The 21225-nt window shown below is 42.3% G+C and overlaps 1 protein-coding gene and 1 non-coding gene across 2 annotated transcripts; both read left to right on the forward strand.

The window, feature by feature from the left end:
- Window positions 1-950: 950 nt before the first annotated feature.
- On the forward strand, window positions 951-20915 carry LOC121879618. The gene is made up of 7 exons (XM_042386286.1): window positions 951-1056; window positions 10782-10866; window positions 12931-13024; window positions 13715-14040; window positions 14364-14518; window positions 18003-18135; window positions 20457-20915. The coding sequence occupies exons 2-7, from the start codon at window positions 10782-10784 to the stop codon at window positions 20474-20476; spliced, it is 813 nt and encodes a 270-aa protein (XP_042242220.1). The 5' UTR covers window positions 951-1056; the 3' UTR covers window positions 20477-20915.
- On the forward strand, window positions 17333-17407 carry Trnav-cac. Its single transcript has one exon. It is a non-coding gene; the product is annotated as a tRNA-Val (tRNA).
- Window positions 20916-21225: the final 310 nt, after the last annotated feature.

The raw sequence follows: 21225 nt of genomic DNA on the forward strand, positions 1-21225 counted from the left end.
TCAATTATCTTCATTCACTTTCATCCACTTCTTTAACCACTATCAACCACCATTAGTCATCTTCAACCACCATCAACCACTATCAACCACAATAAGTCATTATCAACCACCATCAGTCATCTTCAACCACCATCAACCACCAACAACCACCTTCAGTCACCATCAACTATCTTCAACCACCATCAACCACCATCAACCACTATCAACCACCATCAACCACTATCAACCATCTTCAACCACCATCAACCATCTTCAACCAGACTGCCTATCCTCGTCATCTTCTTGTCCAGTGGTCCCATTATGGTCCAGTGGTCCCATTATGGCTCAGTGATTCCTGTATGGACTGATATCCCTTATATGGCCCGGTGTTTCCTTTATGGCCCGGTGGTTCCTGTATGTCCTGGTGGTCCCTGTATGTCCTGGTGGTCCCTGTATGGCCCAGTGGTCCTGGAGCGTCAGGCAGTGGTCCTCTGTACATCATCCCCGGTAAGCTAGGAATATTCAGGTCTTTGACATTCACGTGAATCACCCCCTTGCCACCCCCCTCTCCCTGACTCTCCCTCTCCCTTGTTCCCCCTTACCCTCCCTGAACCCCTACCCTACCTCCCTGCCCTCCCCCTCCCCGGGTCCTTGTTCCCTCCTTTCCTCCCCTTTCCCCCTCCCTGCCCCCTTCCCCTTCCCCTTCCCTGACCCTCCCCCCCCACCTGCCCTCCCTCTCCCTTGTATGTCAGGTGATCCCTGTATGGCCAAGTGGTCCCCTCCTCCTTCTCCACATCTTCCCTCCTTCTCCCCTCCCTCCTCCCCTCCTCCCTCCTCCCCTCCTCCTCCTCCCCCTCTCCTCCTCCACTGGTCATGCTCCTCCACCAGCTCCCTGTCGTATCTCTAGCCAGCCCAGGCAGGTTTCGCGCATCTGGCACCTGCAGTAGGAAGGGTTATAAATGGTGGGGGAGAACTCGTAGGTAGGAAGTCCCCTGAAGTCCTTGTCAGTGTGTGTGCGTGTGTCCCTCCTGCTCGTCTCCCTCTCTGTCAGTCTTCGAGTATCACACTGTGCTCCAGGTAAGGGGTAAATCTCTCCCCGTGTATTTTGTAGTTACTTCAATGTGTTTTTCCCTCGTGTGTAGTGACTTAAAACCTCGACATATCTTTTTTTATATTTGTTTTGTAAATTTTTGCGGTTTAGTTTGTTGCAGATTTTTCAGTTAATTATGCTCTGAAGTTTCCTAAATTTTTATAACTTTAACTTCTTAATTTAAGGTTCTTTAATTTATTGTGATATTTTGGGTTCTTAAAAGTTCTATCAAGTTTTTCTTAAAGTATTTTAAGTAATTTTAGGAATTTAAGTCAATCCAATTTTAGTAACACGGTGATTTTAATTAATTTAAGTATTGTGTATTTGTGAATATTTTTACTTGTTTTCTCATAGATGGATAGATAGATAGAAGTAATATATGCACTGATAAGTCATTCAGATTTATAAGTAATTTCTGTCAACTTGTGTCGACTGATTACTTCACTTAAGACGGGTTAAGTAGTTAAGATATATTAACATTGTATAATTAAGATGTGAGAAAGTAAGCAAAGAGAAAGGAGAAAAGAAAGCTCTCTCTCTTTCTTTCTCTCTATCGTCATCAGTTGCGAGGATCTTGCTTTCCCTACAGCCTTTCTAACCTTGGCAAGGATATGTATTTTTCTACGAACTTTCTAACCTTGGTTGTTCACTTTCGCTTTCTTTATATCTCTATCTCTGTCTTAATTCTCTTAATTCTCTCTCTCTTTCCATTCGTCTCTTTCTTTTTCTCATTTTCTCTTTCTTTCTAACTCCACTTTCTTTCTTTCTTTCTATTCAGAATGAAAATAAGAGATAATGGGAAACAGGAAAAATAAATAAGTAAAGTCAACTGTAAAATATAGAATAAGATAAAACAAAGGACACACACACACACACACACACACACCAAATATATTTTTTTACTATTCAAAAATATTAAAATCATAAATATCCCTATCACCTTATCCCTAAGTATTCACTACACTATTGCTTAACTTAAAAAATTATTATAAACACACATGGTGGCCACTTACCGTCACCTAAAATGTAATTAATGTTAAGTAAATTTTATCTTCCTCCCCGTTGAGAAAAAAAAAAAACATATACAAAATATTTACGAATATTTACCAAAAAATTTCCTCGAGTAAAAATTTATACAGGAATAATATATATATTTTTTCTTACTAGATATTCCTCGTTCGGTAAATTTAACTAAATATCAGCTTCCCTGCGCTACTTGGAACTTAAATATTTTTTCCTCTTTAATTCACCTGTCGTATTACCTGGGCGGCTGACAGTATTATCCTGACCATTATATTACTTTAGAATGTTTATGATAATACTGATGACACTGTGTTATTGGATTATGCTGATGACTGAATTATCATAGTGTGTTATCTCTTGTTCGTGGGAGGGAAGGAGGGGGAGTGGTCGGGGGGGTGTTTATTGTTTAGTTTGTAGTTATATAAATCTATCTATCTCTCTCTCTCTCTCTCTCTCTCTCTCTCTCTCTCTCTCTCTCTCTCTCTCTCTCTCTCTCTCTCTCTCTCTCTCATTCTTTCTTCCTCCAACATGTCCTCCCTCCCAATCACACTCACTCTCCTATCCTCCATCCCATCCCATTCATCCATCCATTCCTCCCCCCTCCATCCTACTTGCTTTTTCTCCCTCTCCTTCCCCATATCATTCTCACCCTCTCTCCCTACTCTCCCACTCACCCCGTCACTCGCCTTCCCTCTCCCTCGCGTCATATTCTCCCTCAGGCAACACCGCCTCTCTCTCGCGTGCGTGTCCTTGTCAAAGTCCTTAATGATGTGTTGCCTGGTTATTGCCTGGGTGTTGCCTGAATGTTGCCTGGTTATTGTCTGGGTGTTCCCTGAATGTTGCCTGGGTGTTGCCTGGTTATTGTCTGGGTGTTGCCTGGTTAATGCCCGAGTGTTGTCTGGTTGATGCCTGGTTGTTGCCTGGGTGTTTCCTGGTTGTTGCCTGGGTGTTTCCTGGTTGTTGCCTGGGTGTTGCCTGGTTGTTGCCTGGGTGTTGCCTGGATGTAACCTTTGCGTTGCCTAAATGTTGCTCGGGTGTGTATGTTTGGTTGCAGGTGTATGGATGCCTATGTGGGTGTATGAGAATGTGGTGAACAATAACAACATAATAACAACAACAATCACAATACAACTACAATAATAACCATAACAAGAACAAAATCAAAATCAACCATAATCACAATATCAATAACAACAAAAACAAACAGACCAGCCACAACAAAAACACAATCACAACAATCACAACAACTACAACAAACTACCACCACAGACAATCCAACAACAACAACAATCTCCTCCCCCCCCTCCACAAATATACCGTCGCATCATCTCACCTCGTAAATGTCTCTTAGCATTGAGACAGAGATATCACTACCATGAGTTGATGACAGCTCCCGTGTGTCTGTCTCTCTGTCTCACTCCTGATGGGTGATTAATGAGTGAAGTGCTTGTTATTGACACTGTTGCTTACGCGTCCACCAATTAGGGCGATGATAAAGACGAAACAGGTTATTCTGGAGTAGTATTTATGATGTGTGTGTGTGTGTGTGTTGTGTGTGTGTGTGTGTGTGTGTGTGTGTGTGTGATGGAGGAGATAAGAGTGGCAAGAGGCGCAATATATGAGAGAGAGAGAGACTAGGAGGTGGGGACAATAATGGAAAGAGGAGTATCTTTGGGGGGGTAGTGGTGGTGGTGGGGGTCTGGAGGGGGTGAGTCACTGCTTCTGGCGTGTGCTTAGAAGTCATGGGCCAGGAATGTAGTGTTTCAACCCCCCCTCCCCATCTCCTCTCCTTGTCTTCCTCTGCCTCCCCTTCCCCTTCTCTTTCTCTCTTTCTCCCTGGCCGTTATCTCACAAGAATATTTCCCCGCTTCCCTCCTCCTCTTCCTCCTCCTCTTCCTCTTCCTTGGACCTCTTCCTTGGACCTCTTCCCCACAGTTCCCACCAAATCCTTATGTTAATTTCTGCTCCCCTAAAGACACAGTTAACCACGCACGCACCCAGTTAAGAAAAAACCTCGATAGCGTAGTTTTAATATTGACTGCCGTCTTTGTGTGCGTGGTTCAAGAGAGTTAGTTAATAAGGCGCTCTGATTGTTACAGTTGAGGGAGAGTTCTGGCTCTCTGCTAGTCACAGTTGAGGGAGAGTTCTGGCGTTCTGATAGTCACAGTTGAGGGAGAGTTCTGGCGTTCTGATAGTCACAGTTGAGGGAGAGTTCTGGCGTTCTGATAGTCACAGTTGAGGGAGAGTTCTGGCGTTCTGATAGTCACAGTTAAGGGAGAGTTCTGGCGTTCTGATAGTCACAGTTGAGGGAGAGTTCTGGCGTTCTGATAGTCACAGTTGAGGGAGAGTTCTGGCGTTCTGATAGTCACAGTTGAGGGAGAGTTCTGGCGTTCTGATAGTCACAGTTGAGGTAGAGATCTATAAGGTAAGAGGAGCCTTGGAGGGTTCGGGGGCAGGTCTGGGCCACCATCCTTGAGACAAGTTCTTCTGCCTCACCTCTTGTCTCGTGGATATATTGCTTCATTATCTTTGTTTATGACTCCTTCTCTTTTTCTTTCTCTCTTCTTATTTCTTTGTGTATGTATGTATGTATGTATGTATGTATGATAGACACACAAAAATAGAAATTCTCACATTTTTTCATCGTTTTCCATATTTTTTTCTTTAAATTACAAAATATTATTAGCTTGACAATCCCTTTTTTTTACGTATTTTTCTGTGTAAATCAATCAATCATTTCATACTTTATTTTACTACATGTATGAATAAGTATTTTTTTAGTTTCTTTTTCTATAATTAATAAATAAATTTTTTCATTATAAATTGTTATACATAAATGAATACACAAGAAGAGTGCAAGGAACGTGAAGAATTTAAAAAACTAAAGTCGGGACGTGAGGAGGTAGGAGGTCCCGGCGTCACGCACCTTACACACACACACACACACACACACGGTCATGAGGGGCAAGTGAAGGTGTGTCTGTTCTTTCATGAGTGACCACTTGACCAACACACACTGCTCTCTTCTACCATGAGTGACCACCTTACCAGTTCTGTCCCACCATGAGTGACTACCTTACCAGTTATGCCCCACCATGAGTGACCACCTTACCAGTTCTTGTCCCACCATGAGTGACCACCTTACCAGTTCTTGTCCCACCATGAGTGACCACCTTACCAGTTCTTGTCCCACCATGAGTGACCACCTTACCAGTTCTTGTTCCACCATGAGTGACCACCTTACCAGTTCTCTCTCCACTTGTACCAGGTGACGTGACCCCCCCTCCCTCCCCCGACTAGTATCTCTAACCCCCCCCTTGAGACTTGAGACTTATCTCTCACTCCATCTAAATTATTCAGACATTTGAGACTTTCGAAGAGATCACCTCATCTTTATATACTTGAAGAAAATATATAATTAGAATGATACTTATAAACAGTGAATATGTAAACAATCAACAATAAAATGCTCGAACATTCACACACAAAAAAGAAAGATATAAACATTTAAATACAAATATCATGGTATAAAAAAAGACAAAGCAGATTCTTCAAGGCAATGTGAACGAACCTTACACGACAAAGGGGCAGAGAGAGAGAGTCGAGGCACCAATTAATTATTATCAACCAACTAGACAGGACAAGACAACAATTCTCCTTCTCATGTAGTATGTGGGAGGAGCACACGCGAGAGACAGATACAGGGAGTCTGAGATGCAGGGAGAGAGGGAGACTGAGACACTGAAAGAGAGAGAGAGAGGGAGGGAGGAAGGGACAGGGACAGGCAAAGAGCGACTTATAGGCATACTGAGAGACTGAGGGAGAGTGACAGAAAGACAGAGAGAGAGGGAGGGGGGAGACAGACAGATAGACAGCATTAAGATCCGTAGATATGACACAGTAAGAGAAAGAGAAAACAGAGAGATAAAGAGAGAGAAGGAGACACTATTAGCAGACAAATTGCATCATAATCCTCCTGGCCACAAGAGCTTTTAAGACTTCCATAATCTTAAGAGTGATGCTGGAGAGATGCCATTGGAACTACGACGCCCGTCACTCAGTGGTGGTATAGGCTCCAGAAGGTTCTAGACTCTCCAACGAATGTGTGTGTGTGTGTGTGTGTTTGTCTAGGTACTTCACTGATACAAAAGCTGATCATCTGCTTTTAATATATTCAGACCAAGTATCCCAGCATGTGGACTCGTTTATTATCTTACCGATGGCTTGGGGTCTGATGCTGGCGTCTGATGCTTTGAATACCGTTAACCTGAGATGTTTGTCAAATTCTCGCAGAAAAAAAAATGGTCGCACGAGAAAAAAAAAATCCCGCATATTTAGGAAATTAAATAGATTCTTTAAAGTTTAATAATTGAGACATACATTAATTTGGAAATGTGCCGAAGTTTAATAAATTGAGAATAAGAGATAAATAAGAAGTAATAATTAGCAAGTAATGAGTAAAAAAAGAAACATGTTATAAATTATAATAAATGACAGGTGATAAGATTTTATATTTATTCAACCTCGATCTGGAACCATCATCAAGTCCGGTACCGTTACCACCAGAACTTGACCATTACGGCAATTAAGTACAGGTAGGCGGGTATAACATGATTACCTGAGGGAACACTGACCCTCCCTTGCCACCCGAGAGTACGCTTGGTGGTCCTAGATCCAGTATACTGTTATAAACCAGTTTCCACTCTGTGAAAATGGCTTGATTAATAGGATGATAATGATGATGATGATAATGATGGTGTTGATGATGATGATGATGATGATGACGATGCTGAAGATGATGATGATGATGTTGATGATGATGACGATGCTGAAGATGATGATGATGATGATAAGTAATGTTTAATAAGTACTAAATAATAAGTAGTATATATATATTAAGTGGTAAATGATAAGTGATAGTAATAATTAAACAGATATAAGTAGCCCATATGTTCAATAAGTGAAGAACAGAGACTAATAAGTGATGGCAATAAGTACTTAGGAAAGTATTATAGTAAGAATATATAAAGAATAAATACAAAATAACTAACAATAAGAATTAAGTAAGAATACGAATGTCTGTTGACCGTTAGAATAGGATAGAGGAGCCATTGATGACCGTTATAGCCGTTGTTGTGCCGTTGGCGACCGTTATGACTAGGTAATGCAGTTTTGAGTGACTGTTATAAGCAGATTGTTCCGTTGTAGTGTTAACTATTGTTAACTTCAGAATAAGTATTCGTTAAAAACAAGTTAATTCCGTTATAAGCAACAGTTATGACACGGAAATACCGTTACAGAGTGATTAATTTAGCGGGTATATCTGTTATAGAAGAGCGTTATAGCCATTAAAGCCGTTAATGCCGTTGTAGCGACCGTTATAAAACACCCAATCCAACACTATTATACTCTGTCTCTCACCTAACAGGTATTTTAATATATAACTACATATTATTTATATGCCTTCAGGATATCACCAAATTATTAGGTAAACCACTCTTCCTCCCCCCTCCGCCCTCTGTCTTCCTCCTCACCTCCTCCTCCGCCCTCTGTCTTCCTCCTCATCTCCTCCTACCACCTTCATTCTGTGTTATTTTCTCTTCCTCTCTTCCTTCCTTTTCTACGCCATTTTTCTCCAGCTCTTCTTCTACCTCCTCCTCCTCCTCTCATTTCTTCTTCGCATTAACCATCACACACCAACTAACCCCCTGGTGGTTGAGTATTCTGCTGTCATAATATATCATTCTCTATCTCTCTCTCTCTCTGTTTCACTCTGTATCTCTTTGTCTTTCTTTTTCTTTTTGTCTTTCATTTTCTCTCTCTCTCTCGTAACATAGCCACATTTTCAGCAGCATTATCAGGCATGTTGGAATCCGGTTCGTTGGGCCAGCTAGTACGGTAAATTCAGCCGGATGGAAAAAAAAAAAGAAAAAGAGAGAAAAAATAGAGATAATATGAGATTAGAGTAACAGTATTCTTCCTGGAGTCTTGTTGTCTCTACTACTCTAATTCCTTACTTTTATTACTCTATATTTTTATTACTCTAATCTGTTTTACTTTAATTTCTGCCTGCAACTTTAATCCCTGTTACTTTAATCCTTGCTACTTTAACCCATGCTTCTTTAATCCATGTTACTCTATCCTCTGCTACTTTAATCCTTATTACTTTAATCCCTGTTACTTATATTCCTCTTATACTCTATCCTTGCTACTTTCTTCCTTGTTACTTTAACCCTTGCTACTTTACCCTTTGCTATTTTATTTCCTCTTCAATCTATCTACTGGAGGCTGATGACCGGGCCATTAATCTCTGTCTGTCTACCTGTTTCTTTTTTCTCTCTCTTTCACTCTTTCTTACTGAGATAGATGGATAAATGTATTGAGAGAGAGAGAGAGAGAGAGAGAGAGAGAGAGAGAGAGAGAAGAACTTGAGAAAAATATTACATGATTAAAAGTGAAAGACTGACAAACAGACGGAAGACAAACACTGAAGGTAAGAGGGAGAGACAAAGAGAGACACAAAGACTAAAGATGAGAGATAAAGAGACAGACTGACATATACCAGATAGGAAATACTTTAACCAAAACACCAAAGTCATCACCCTCCTCGTCTCTTGTTGGTTCACATCTCTTACACAAGACTCAAGGTACAACACTCAATTTTAAGCATTATGTCAAGTAAGTCTTCCTTTCCCTCTTATATACTGTACAAGCCGAAGAGGAAAAATACAGTCTTTTCTTTTAACTTTAGATAGCAGTCAACATCCTACAACTTATAATCAAAAATAAACAACTTGATAAACTTGACTAGACAGGTAATTACACAGGCAGCCAAAACATCAAGTACACACCCTGGTCATATATCCAGGTAGAATTATCATCAAGATCTCGAGACAGTAAGAGGCAAGACTTGTAGCATCAGAAACATCCAGGCCATAATAAACACTTCTAATTACACACACACTGTCTGGTAATTTACATCAGAGATAATTACTAGGACTAGGAGTTAGAAGGACCAGTAGTGAAGGTTGTCTACACCGGCGAGGGTGATGATAATATGAGTAATGGTAAAAGAAAAAATACCAGTAGCTGATACGTAAGTTGGGTGTTGACTCAGAACAGCATAGTAGACGAGGGTTTCCGCGCTATTTGCTCTTAATTTATGTGTTGCTATACTAATTAATGTTGTTTATGGATTAGTAAGACCTCAGGACTGATCGTGTCTTGGGGAGATGATCAGCTAACTCATGCATTGTGGGGAGGGCAGAGTGCCGCGCGTGCCTCGGCTGTCATACATACCTACTGATCAAGATTAACAGTAGCCAGGGCAAACTGTGGACAATGACGTTACTGCCGGATTCCGATGACGCCTTGAGTTATGTAAGAAACCGCTAGAGGAAGTGGCTTCGTGGTGTTTGTCTCTCAGTCTTACAAAGTGACATGTAAGTTCTGAAGGTGACGTTGAGGTGATGCTGACAGTCAATAGATGGTAATCAGGTGATACCTGGATAGGAGACGGATAATTTTCCAATTTAAGACGATGCACAAGCTCAAGAAAGCAACACAATTGTTTTTCAGCTCCCCTTATCTTAAGTAAAGATTTTCAAGGAGACCAACTCCCTTCCTGAGTCCATTTCACTGTCAGTTATGAGTCACATGATGTCAACAAATATCCAGTAAACTACAGATTTTAGTCATGTTAAAATAAACTCTGTCTCCTGCTTTATTTTGGTTAACCTGTGTGGATGTGAAAGGCTCTGCGGGTGGTTCTGGTCTGTCTTGCTGTGACAAAGGTTCTCGACAATGGTCCGAAATCAACTTAGAAGGATAACATTCTGAGGTTATTGGAAGACATCCATATGAACCCCTACCGCTTCCGACCTCCCAGTCATTGCCCATTAGTAGAAAATTGAGGTGATGATCTCTGAAGTTGGTTCCTCTCCCGAAGAAGACCACCAGAAAGCCGTTTTCCCACAAGTGGTCGGGAGGGGTGAAGGCCACCGGGGGAAGAGTCCCAGGTGACCATCCATCAGGCATCAGTGTTACCAGCGCCTGACCACATCCAGTGGAGATCGTCCAGACTCCCGTAATAATATATTGAGCTCGTCAGTCCGGCCTCCCGCTACTGGCCTGCTGATGATGCCGTAATAACAAGATAATTTTAACAACCTGTAGGTGAGAGCTGCCAGGTAGAGCGATAGTAGTATATATACTATATACACCTGTAGACTGTAGACCACAATTCTCTCCGGTACTATGTGTTGAAGGAAATATGTAGCAGTAAACTGTAGAAAAGACTCCTTGTTATTTATGTTATATGTATTATGTATTCACGGTACTGCCTGTAGAATGTATATAAACTCTACCGGTAAACTGTATTCATGAGTTTGTTTATAGTCTACAGTACATATGACGTACCTGTAATGTTTCATAGAGTGTTGTTGACGGTAAGTGTGACCTGTGACCAATACACTCCTTTGGGAACAACTCAATATTTGTTTCTATTGTCGTGTTTCGTGGGATAATAAATTTAATTCCCACGCCTGACTACCTACGTGACCCGACTATTGACTGAGGTAAACAACTCTCTCTCTCTCTCTCTCTCTCTCTCTCTCTCTCTCTCTCTCTCTCTCTCTCTCTCTCTCTCTAGCACTATTTAACCTAGTCTTTCTCTCTCTCTTTCTCACAGATGTTGAGTCGACTGTTTGCAGTGGGCGTGTTGGTGGGCGTGTTAGGGGTAACCGTCGTCCTTTCTGCCATACCTGGACCTAATGGTAAGTCACTCTACACCCTAGCTGGTCACCCTGGTCACCCTAGATAGTTCTGTGCACCCTAGTTAGTTCCGTGTACCTTAGTTAGACCCTGTACACCCTATCTGGTTATATTAGCTAGTTTTGGTCACCCTAGCCCTGTGCACGTTAGTTAATCCCTGTACACCTAAGCTAGTTCCCTATACTCTGGCTAGTCCTATGCACCCTAGCTAGCCAATATACCCCAACTAATTCCTTACACCAAGACAATTTTATACACCCTGCTATTCCTGTACGCCCTAGATAGCTTTGTACACCCTAGTCATACAACCTAGGGTCGTATACACACAAATATCACTCAAACTAATTCAACTTCTTTCACATTGTATTTCAGTCCTTATTCTCCACACACACACACACACACACACACACACACACACACACACACACACACACCCCTCCTCCCTACCTCCCTACCTCCCTTCCCCACACACACGAAGGTTAACAGCCCCTTCAAGGTCACTTTCTCGCCTTCAAGTGAACTCTGACCTTTAAAATCTCTCCTGGTCCTTCATGCATGTACCTCCCGTTGTTCTGTTTTATACACGAGTTTAATGAACCACCATTGGCCACTGGGAGTAATATTAGGCTCTTGATTATCTTACCTGTCCGGGATCTTCTTCTTCTTCTTCTTCTTCTTCTGTTGTTTAGTTTTAATTAGGTCTTTGTCTTTCGTTTTAAGGGTTGGCACGATCGAAGGTTTGTACAGGTAATTTAGGTTTGTGTGCTTGCGTCTCACACACACACACACACACACACACACACACACACACACACACACACACACACACACACACACACACTTACACACACACAGGAAGACACTGCAACAACCTAGTAATCTATACACCGACCAATCACGAGCAGGTCAACTTGTCCTACACTTCCGGTGGGGGTGAAAGGGGGGTTAGGGGGGAGAGGTCAGAGGTCAGGGTTGTTTATCATACACGGTCATATAATTATCAATTCTGCTCGGGGGCATTGAGAGAACCAGTGATGGGTTCTGGTTAGCTTTCGGGAGGTTCTGATTGGTTCAAATGAAGGTTCTGATTGGTTCACGGGGGTTCTTGTTGGTTGTGAGGAAGTTCTTGATTCTGGGGAAGAATTCTGGTTGGTTCTCCTTGGTTCTGAAGAAGGTTTCTGATTGGTTCTTCTTGGTTCTGGGGAAAGTGTCTGATTGTTCTTTTTTCTCGTGAAGATTCTGAATGGTTCTCGGGAGTTTCTTGTTGTTTCTGGAGATGGTTTCTGATTGGTTCTTTATTCTAGGGAAGGTATCTGATTGGTTCTACTACTCTGCTTCAGGTCAAGGTACTGAATACAAATAACTTCATCTATCTTGTGGTCACGTCTCTATATAAACACTGTCATACTCACTCATGTCTTCTGTTCGTTCACTTGTCATACAACAGACAAGCTAAAAAGATTTATAGAAAATAGAGTTCGTTATATATTTTCTTCGTTATTGGGTTTATATTGTACACACACACACACACACACACACACACACACACACACACACACACACACACACACACACACACACACACACACACACACACACACACACTTTATTTTCCAAAATTAAATAGTCAAACTAATGAAAACTTTTTACAGCCAAAGAATACACTCAAATAATTACATATATACAATTAATACATACATGTACCATACACATAGATGCATGAATATACAGTACGTACTAACTATACATCAATAATATTAAGGTCACATAAGTGAGAATAGTGAGTGCAATAATGGTAATAGTAATGATAGTTGTGGTATTAGTATTTGCGGGACCAGTAGCGTTAGTAGCAGTAGTAGTAGTAGTAGTAGTAACGGCAGAAGTAGAGCTGATAGTATAGTAGTAGTAATAGCAATAGTTGTGTTATTATTATTATTAGTAGTAGTAGTAGTAATAGTAGAAGTAAGGATATAGAGGTTAGTAGTAGACAACACATTAACGACATCATTATCACCATAGTAGACCAGTTAATGGGACAAGCTGTATGTGTTCCCTTCCATCACCAGACGCTCGCTATCCTGACTACATCGTCGACCCCAAGGTGAAATGCGAGAAGGAGGGCAGCTTCCCCCATCCCAGGAACTGCAGCTGGTACTACAGGTAGGTGACAGCTGAGCACTGGTAGGTGGGTCTTACTGACAGCTGCGTACTAGTAAGTGGGGCTTAATGACAGCTAGGAAGTGCTTACTGACAGCATGGCACTGATAGGTGGGCCTTGGTGACGTAAGGCCCCACTCTACTATTATTGACATTGCCTAAAAGTTTGATTCATAATACCAATTTTCTTCATCATTCATGGATCTCTCTCTCTCTCTCTCTCTCTCTCTCTCTCTCTCTCTCTCTCTCGTACACAAATTCACCCATTCTATCAACCTTCTTTCTTTCTCACTCGTGGAAGGGCAAGTAAGTTCCCCCTCCCACGCCCTAATGGAACGGAGGACAGGTGATATAGGTTTTCCCTTGACAAGTTTACTCCAGAAGACGATCCATCTTGCGCTGTCACTCCGGCTCGGGGTGGCTGGTTGTGGGTAGTGAGGGATGGGGATGGCTTAGTGAGGATAGCGGAGGTGGGGGACAGCGGTGAGAGAGAGCGAGGGGGGGGCAGGATGAGTGGGTAGAATAGTGCAGGTTAGATAGAATAGGTAAGGTGGGTTGTCCTGTGAATAAAGGGTGTTTGTGTGCATTCTGTGTGATGTGGTGGCGTGATGCCCTCTCTCTTTCTCTCTCTGTTTTTAATTCGTTTCCCTCTCTCGTTCTCTCTCATATTCCTCCCTTTTCTCCTACCACCAGATGTGTGGACAGAATGCACGTGGGTATGTACTGGACGTACTACTTCGAGTGTGAGCCCGGCACGGTCTTCAGCGACGAATTGGACCAATGTGTGCACCCGTTCCTGGCCGATCCTCCTTGCGGAAAGCCCATCACCACTCCTGAACCCACCCTTGAGTGTAAGGGCGTCCCCGGCACCTGCACCTTCTACGATGTGTGTAGACCGGTGAGGAGGAAGATACATCTGTGTGGGAAAGTCCAGTGCCCTCTGAGGTCCCCCTTCCTACAGTGTGCCCCTGGCTCCTTCTTCAATATGAATGACAGGGAGTGTGTTAAACCTCCACGACGTAAGTCTGTCTGTTTGCCTTCTAGCATATATCGTCATCATGTGTTATGTTTAAACTGCAGGTATCTGCTGTAATAATGACTTACAAGAGATGAAATCAACTGTACAATTTTGGTAAATTTATGGAATTATATAGCTGATTCTCTCACTTTCTCACTCTTTCCCCCCTCTTCTTCTCTCCCTCTCTGTCATATTTCATCTCTCTTCTTCTCTCCTTTCTTTTCTCCCTATCTACCCTTTCTACTTACCTTCATATCTATCATCTGTTTTCCTTTTTTTTCCCTTTCCTCCCTGACTCTTTACTCTCCTTTTTCTCCCTAACAGCGGAAGACCTGTGTGGCTCGGTGACCAAAACCAACATCACCATCACGGAGATCGGGGAGCTGGCCTGTTCCTACGACAACATCAGACCATCCTCAGACATCATCTTGAAGCTCCACTGTGAGAAGTATGCCCTCTGTGAGGCCGGCAAGTATGTGGTAAGTAGCCTAAAGTTACTTCAGTCACAACATTTACTTCGGATAAGGATAAGGCACTTCAGGACCCTCTTACCTTACTTAAGAGCTCCCCCAAAATTATTTCAGAATCTCTCAAAATTTACTTCGAAATCTCGAGAGTTACTTTAGAAAGAGAAAACGTAACCTGTTTATTAATATAACTAGAAAACTATTATTATTATTATTATTATTATTATTATTATTATTATTATTATTATTATTATTATTATTATTATTATTATTATTATTATTATTATTATTATTACTATTACTATTATTATTATTGTTGTTACTATTATTATTATATAGGGCACCTGGCAGTAACGGGCTAGTTTTTGAGGGGCAGCTCATAGCCTATGTCCGTGATTACACTATCAACTACACTATAATCTACACTACATCAAATACACTATCATCTCCACTATATCAACTACACTATCACTATCACCCCCGCCAGTCCGGTTGAGGGTGAGGGAAATAATGTTATCTTACTGTATGGCTCCCGGGTCTCTACCCCCACAACTTGTTTTCTTTAACTCAAATCTAAAAAAATAACATTGAGATGCACTCCCCTGGGGCCCTAGATGGTATGCAAAGTACTGTACTAGGTCTTTAGGTTTCATGATCTTGGAGCTATGACACACACACACACACACACACACACACACACACACACACACACACACACACCAACATATTTACTAGTAGTTGTCGTAGTCGAAACATTATGATTTTTTATTTTAATTATTATCAACATTACTATTGCGGGAATGCTAAAGCAGCTTAATGTTTAAAGACGCCAAACGCTCCTCTTCCCACGGTCACTGTGCTTCCCTCACTAACTACTACCATGCTGGAAAGGTAATATCAGGTGTAATTACTGTCTTAATAAAATGCTAATTACTACCCAACCTGCCCCCAGCCTATGCCCAGCGGTGAAGACTCATGCCCAATTAAGATTCAAGATTTCGTTAGGTCAAGTGGGTGAAGCTCTGGAGAGGTCATGGTGGAGTTCCTGGGTCATGGGTGTGTGTATGTCTCTCTCTCTCTCTCTCTCTCTCTCTCTCTCGTTCATAACCCTGACCTCTCCACACACCTCAGTTCGTTCATCCTTCACAAACACTCGTCAATAACGTTTTAACAGAAATAAACTCCATTTTCCTCACCAACGCGACAACAGATTTTTCATGTAAGTTCGAGCAAGTGGCAATCCCAGCCTTGTTATTGGTGCATTGGATCTGTTATCTGGCTCGTGATTGGTAAGTAGCCTCCCCAGACCTACCATTGGTGAAGCTAAGGTGTAATCCGTTTCCTGATTGGCAAGTGGTAATTTGAGCCCTCTAATTGGTGCAGCTTTGGTATAATCTGTTTGCTGATTGGTAAGCAGAAATCACAGGTCTCTAATAGACGCAGTTTAGGTATAATCTGGTTCCCAATTGGCAGGTAGCCAGTTCACCCCTCACATTGCTGCATATGGTGTGTAATCTGGCTCCTGATTGGTAGACAACGACCCCAGTCTTCCCATTGGCGTTTGTGAGTTGCTATTCTTGCTTCTTACTGGAAGGTAAAAATTTCAGTCTTCTAATTGGTGCAGATCGGACGTAATGAGGTGTTCTTACTGGCAAGTAGTGACCGAACTGTGTTGTTAGCGCAGCTAACGTGTGGTTATGTTGTCTTGCTGGAGGAATAAGACTTTATGTGTTGTAGTTTGTGTTGAATTACTGTGTGTGCGTGTGTGTTGTTCTTCCGCTCACTGTGTACTCTTCATCTTTTTTATTCTTACGTATTTCATGAATCTTCTACCACCCTCCCCCTCTCTTTCTCTGTGTATAATATATATTGGTGGTGAAAGTGGTGATGAAGAAGCCATATATTGCAGCATGAATAGCGGCTGCCATCCCCACCCTCCTGCGGTCAGGTCAGGGGTCAAGGTCACCAACAAGCAGTTACCACGAGATCATCAGCTCTGACACACACACACATTCCCTCCTCGAATTACCTGCCATTATCAAGAAGTTAAATCACCAGAAATATCCAAGAGAGTGAACAATAACCCGCCTCACCTACACGGTGTTCTCAACTTAGTGTAGTTCTGGGTCAGGAGGGTCAACGAAGTCATAGTGACCTCTGGATAAATACTCTCGCTATTGGTGTACATGAGTAACAGATAGGAAGTGAAGCACAGAGGTCAACGTTCCCCTTCCCTCTCCTCCCCTTCCCTAAATGAAGCGAGTCAAGCAGGTCAGGTCAACAAGAAGGAAGACAATATTGGGGGAGGCTTACTCTCAAATGAAGCAAACTCAGCAGGGGGCATTATCCTCAAGTGGAGCCGGACAGAGAAGTCAGGAACAGGTTGACAAAGGAGGACACAGCAGGTGGTACAGTCAACTCATGGGAACCTTCACTTCTTGTGTTGGTCGAGTCTTCGTCCTCAGCTCAATTTATATAATTTCAAGGAGACGATATTTTTTCTTGTCCTACCACACTTCCTCTTCTCCTTTGTCTTATATTACTCCTCCTCCTCCTTCCTGTTCTTCTTCTTCTTCCAGCTTTTAAATTGTCTTTTCCTTTTTTCATTTGATGTTGTGTTTATTGTTGTTTTCGTTGTTAGTGTTGTTCTTATCGTTGTTGTTATTATTTACTATTGCTCTTGCTGTTGTTTTGTTATCGATGATATTGTTATTTTTGCCGTCATTAATTTTTTGGTACTATTTTTGTTGTTTTGGGCATTATTATTATTATTATTATTAGTAGTAGTAGTAGTGTTGTTGTTGTTGTTATAAGAGGTAGTTGTGGTGGCCTGTGGTGTAATGGTTAGCATGCTCGCCTCACAAGCGAGTGGACCCGGGTTCGATCCCCGAGCAGGGTGAAACTATAGGCAAGTTTCTTTACGCCATTTGCCTCTGTCTACCCAGTAGTAATTGGGAACCTGGATGTTAATCGATTTGCGGATCGTGTTCCAGGGTAATGGTTGGCCAGTGCAGTTGGCGAGTTGTCCGGTCTTCTCGGACTGTTCCTTGACACTGGGTCATGCAACTCGTTAACTTTAGGTGTGGTTGTTGTGTTGGCGACAGCTTCTACACCTAAAACAAATTCACGCCTAGGTGGCCCTAGGGCAGGCCATCCTCGTTCTTCAGGGGCATTCGTTATTAGTTGTGGTAGTGATGACACCTCGTTATCTCGCTGTGGGTTTATTCTGGCCAGAAAGCAAATAGGTGTTCAAAATACAGTATCCTAAATATCATGACGACAGGTGAGGCACTTGGTCAGGTGTGTTGATTAACGGGTGACAAAAAGAGAAATGAACATCTCACTAATACACCGTGTGATTTATTTTCTCCTCACTTCTCCCCCTCCTCCTTCTCCATCCACCTCCTCTTCCTTCTCAACTTACCTCCCATTTCCCTTTGTCCTCCTGCTCTCCATCCCTCTCTACCGTAATCTCCCTCTTTCCCTCCTCCTACAGGGCACGAAACAGCTGTGCAAGAAGTATTTCGAGTGCTACATGCAAGACAACGTGTGGAAGTATCACCAGCGCTTCTGTCCTGTCGGCCTCCTCTACAGCTACGAGCACGACAAGTGTGATTACGTCCCAACCGGTGAGTGTCTTGAGTAACTCGTGAGTGTCTTAAGTTACTGGTGAATGTGCTGAGTAACTGGTAAGTGTTCTGAGTGACTGATGATTGTTTTGAGTGACTGGTGAGTGACCTGAGTAGAATAATTTAAGTAACTCCTGAGTGACCCGAGTAACACAAAAATTAGGGCTCTTTTAATTTTACACTTGGGTCAATATAATAAAATAAATACCACCTTAAGATTAGCCCCCCAGAGCTTGTTTCACCTGCTGCTTAATTACACTATGAAAGGGTTACGGTAATAGTACTTGAGGGATTAGGAATATCATACACAAGGTCATCATACTCAAGGGGTTAAGGTCATCGTACTCAAGGGGTTAAGGTCATCGTACTCAAGGGGTTAAGGTCATCGTACTCAAGGGGCTAAGGTCATCGTACTCAAGGGGTTAAGGTCATCGTACTCAAGGGGTTAAGGTCATCGTACTCAAGGGGTTAAGGTCATCGTACTCAAGGGATTAACATACAAGAGACACACAAGGGGTTCATCGTCTCCGCTAAGCCCTTAATCTGGTGGTCTGCCCTGAGAGCTCCTGGGGTTGTTTACAAAGGGTCAAGACAGGGCGTCGGACTTTTAAGTATTCAATATTTGTTGAGGGAACCCTGTGTGGTGGTGGTGGTTGTGGTGGTGGTGGTGGTGGAGTGTGGCGGTAGTGATGTATGGTGGTGATAGTGGGTGTGTAGTGAGTGGTGGTGGTGGTACGGAGAAGGAATGTGTGTGTGTGTGTGTGTACATTGGGTTAAATAAGTAGATCCTATCTTATTTAAGCCAATTAGATACGTTCTCCCTTCTCCAAATTAAAACAAAACAAATTTCCTTAAGAATCCATCTTTTTGTTGCAGTTTCAGTGAATTTACGTTTTCATCCAACTAAATCAACAAGAAACTTCTATTTAAACTAGGGAGTTTATGAGAGAAAACTTCAGGAAACAAACTTTTGAGATTCCAGATTACGAAGAGAGAGAGAGAGAGAGAGTTGGTAATATGCTGAAGACTTACTACTGACGAAACCTAAAGTTAAACAAAAGGATGATGAAAGAGAGAAAGGGGGAAGGAATGAAGGGAAGGAAGGAAGGAAGGGTGGGAAAGGGATAATGGGGTGAGATGGGGAAAAGGATAGGGACAAAATAGGGTGGTTAAAGGGAGGAGAGATAGAAAAGAGGGATGGAAAAAAGAGAGAAAGGGAAGATGATAAATATGATAATGAGGAGGAGGGAGAATAAAAGGTTGAGAAAGAACAGACACAGAAAAGAAAGAATGAGGGAGGAGAGTGGAGGAAAAATTGAAAAAGAGAGAGGAAAGAAGGTAGGAAGAAGATAGGGGGGGGGGGCGACAAATGAAGGAGAAAAAGAAAGGGAAAGGAAGAAGACGAAAATGGAAGGGAGACGACGGGGTTGTGGGAGTGAGAGGGCCTTGACTTGGGTAACCCGCCTGGACACACAGCTTCTACCTCTCACTTGTGCAAACTGTAACTGGCTGGAAGGCACGTGAAGAGGCAGGGAGGAATATAGAGGGAAGGGGAGAAAGCAAGCAGGGATGGAAGCAGGAGGCAAGGAGAAAAGCAGGGGACAGTGAGGAAAGCAGGGTGCAGGGGGGAAAGCAGTCGGGGAAGGAAGCAGGTATAGAGGGCAGCAGAAGGCAGGGAGTTAAGCAGGCATGGAATGAAGCAGGGAAAGGAGAAAAGCAGAAGGCAGGGAGGAAGAGAAAGCGGCAGGGAGGGAAGCAGAGGAAGGGAGGGAGAAAAGTAGGCTAAAGACTCATGTACATTAATTAATATTCCAAGAACTTAATCCATAAAAATCCCTTTTGTTCCCACACGCTCAGTTAAAATTCCGTAATAACTAATTAGACTGAATCACCTCCTTTGTTTGTTTTAATTACGTAATAAAACAAACAAGTGAATGATATATAATATTCTGCTTAATTACCCACTCATTACGGCTTTCATGACAAACTAAACGATAGAAAAATTTGGTGGTTTTGTTATATATTTTTTTATGTGGTGTATTTAAGTATACGACGTAAACGTTCTTAATACTTAGAAACGTTTCTTCTTTTCTTTGTGACGTTTGTTTTCACCTTACTTGTTTACAAATGTATTTATAATCTTGTTGATATGTTACTCATTGTTTACAAATATCCTTCTAAACCAGGATAATCTTGTTTACCTGTACACTTTCAAGTAACTCTTCTTAATGGGTTTGTTTATATTTACCTAAGCATTATTGTCGTGTTTACACTTATGTTTTATGTTCACACTGATACAATTTTTTTTTCTTATTTTACAGCGGAGGACCAGTGCCAGTAGGACATCTGTCTCCCCGTCTCTTTGATGTTTGTCTGTCTACTGTGTTTGTCTGTCTGTCTGTCTCTCATATGTAGTATGTCTGTTAAGTTTGTTGTGTACATGTGTGTGTATGTCACTCTCTACCTGCTATGATCAGAAAGAAAGGAATGAACAGGTAACGTCTACCTGAACAACATCTGTTTGAAGAACACATCCTTGATGAACAGCGAATTGAAGAACATTTACCTGGAGAATATTTCCCTGAAGAACACCTACCCGTAGAACCCCTACCCGTAGAACTCCTACCTGAAGAACACCAACTTGAAGAACACCTACCCGTAGAACCCCTACCCGTAGAACACCTACCTGAAGAACACCTACCCGTAGAACTCCTACTTGAAGAACACCAACCTGAAGAACACCAACCTGAAGAACACCAACCTGAAGAACCCTACCTGAAGAACACCAACTTGAAGAACACCTACCCGTAGAACTACCCCGTGGGAACACCACAGAACTCACCTGAAGAACCCCTACCCGAAGAACACCAACCTGAAGAACAGCGACCTAAAACACCTACCTGAAGAACATCAACCTGTAGAACACCTACCTGTAGAACACCTTTCCGAAGAACACCTACCTGAAGAACACCAACCTGGAGAACACCTACCCGTAGAACCCCTACCCGAAGAACACCAACCTGAAGAACAGCGACCTAAAACACCTACCTGAAGAACATCAACCTGTAGAACACCTACCTGTAGAACACC

Source organism: Homarus americanus, unplaced genomic scaffold (genome assembly GCF_018991925.1).
Source record: "Homarus americanus isolate GMGI-L3 unplaced genomic scaffold, GMGI_Hamer_2.0 scaffold10624, whole genome shotgun sequence".
Classification (NCBI taxonomy): domain Eukaryota; kingdom Metazoa; phylum Arthropoda; class Malacostraca; order Decapoda; family Nephropidae; genus Homarus; species Homarus americanus.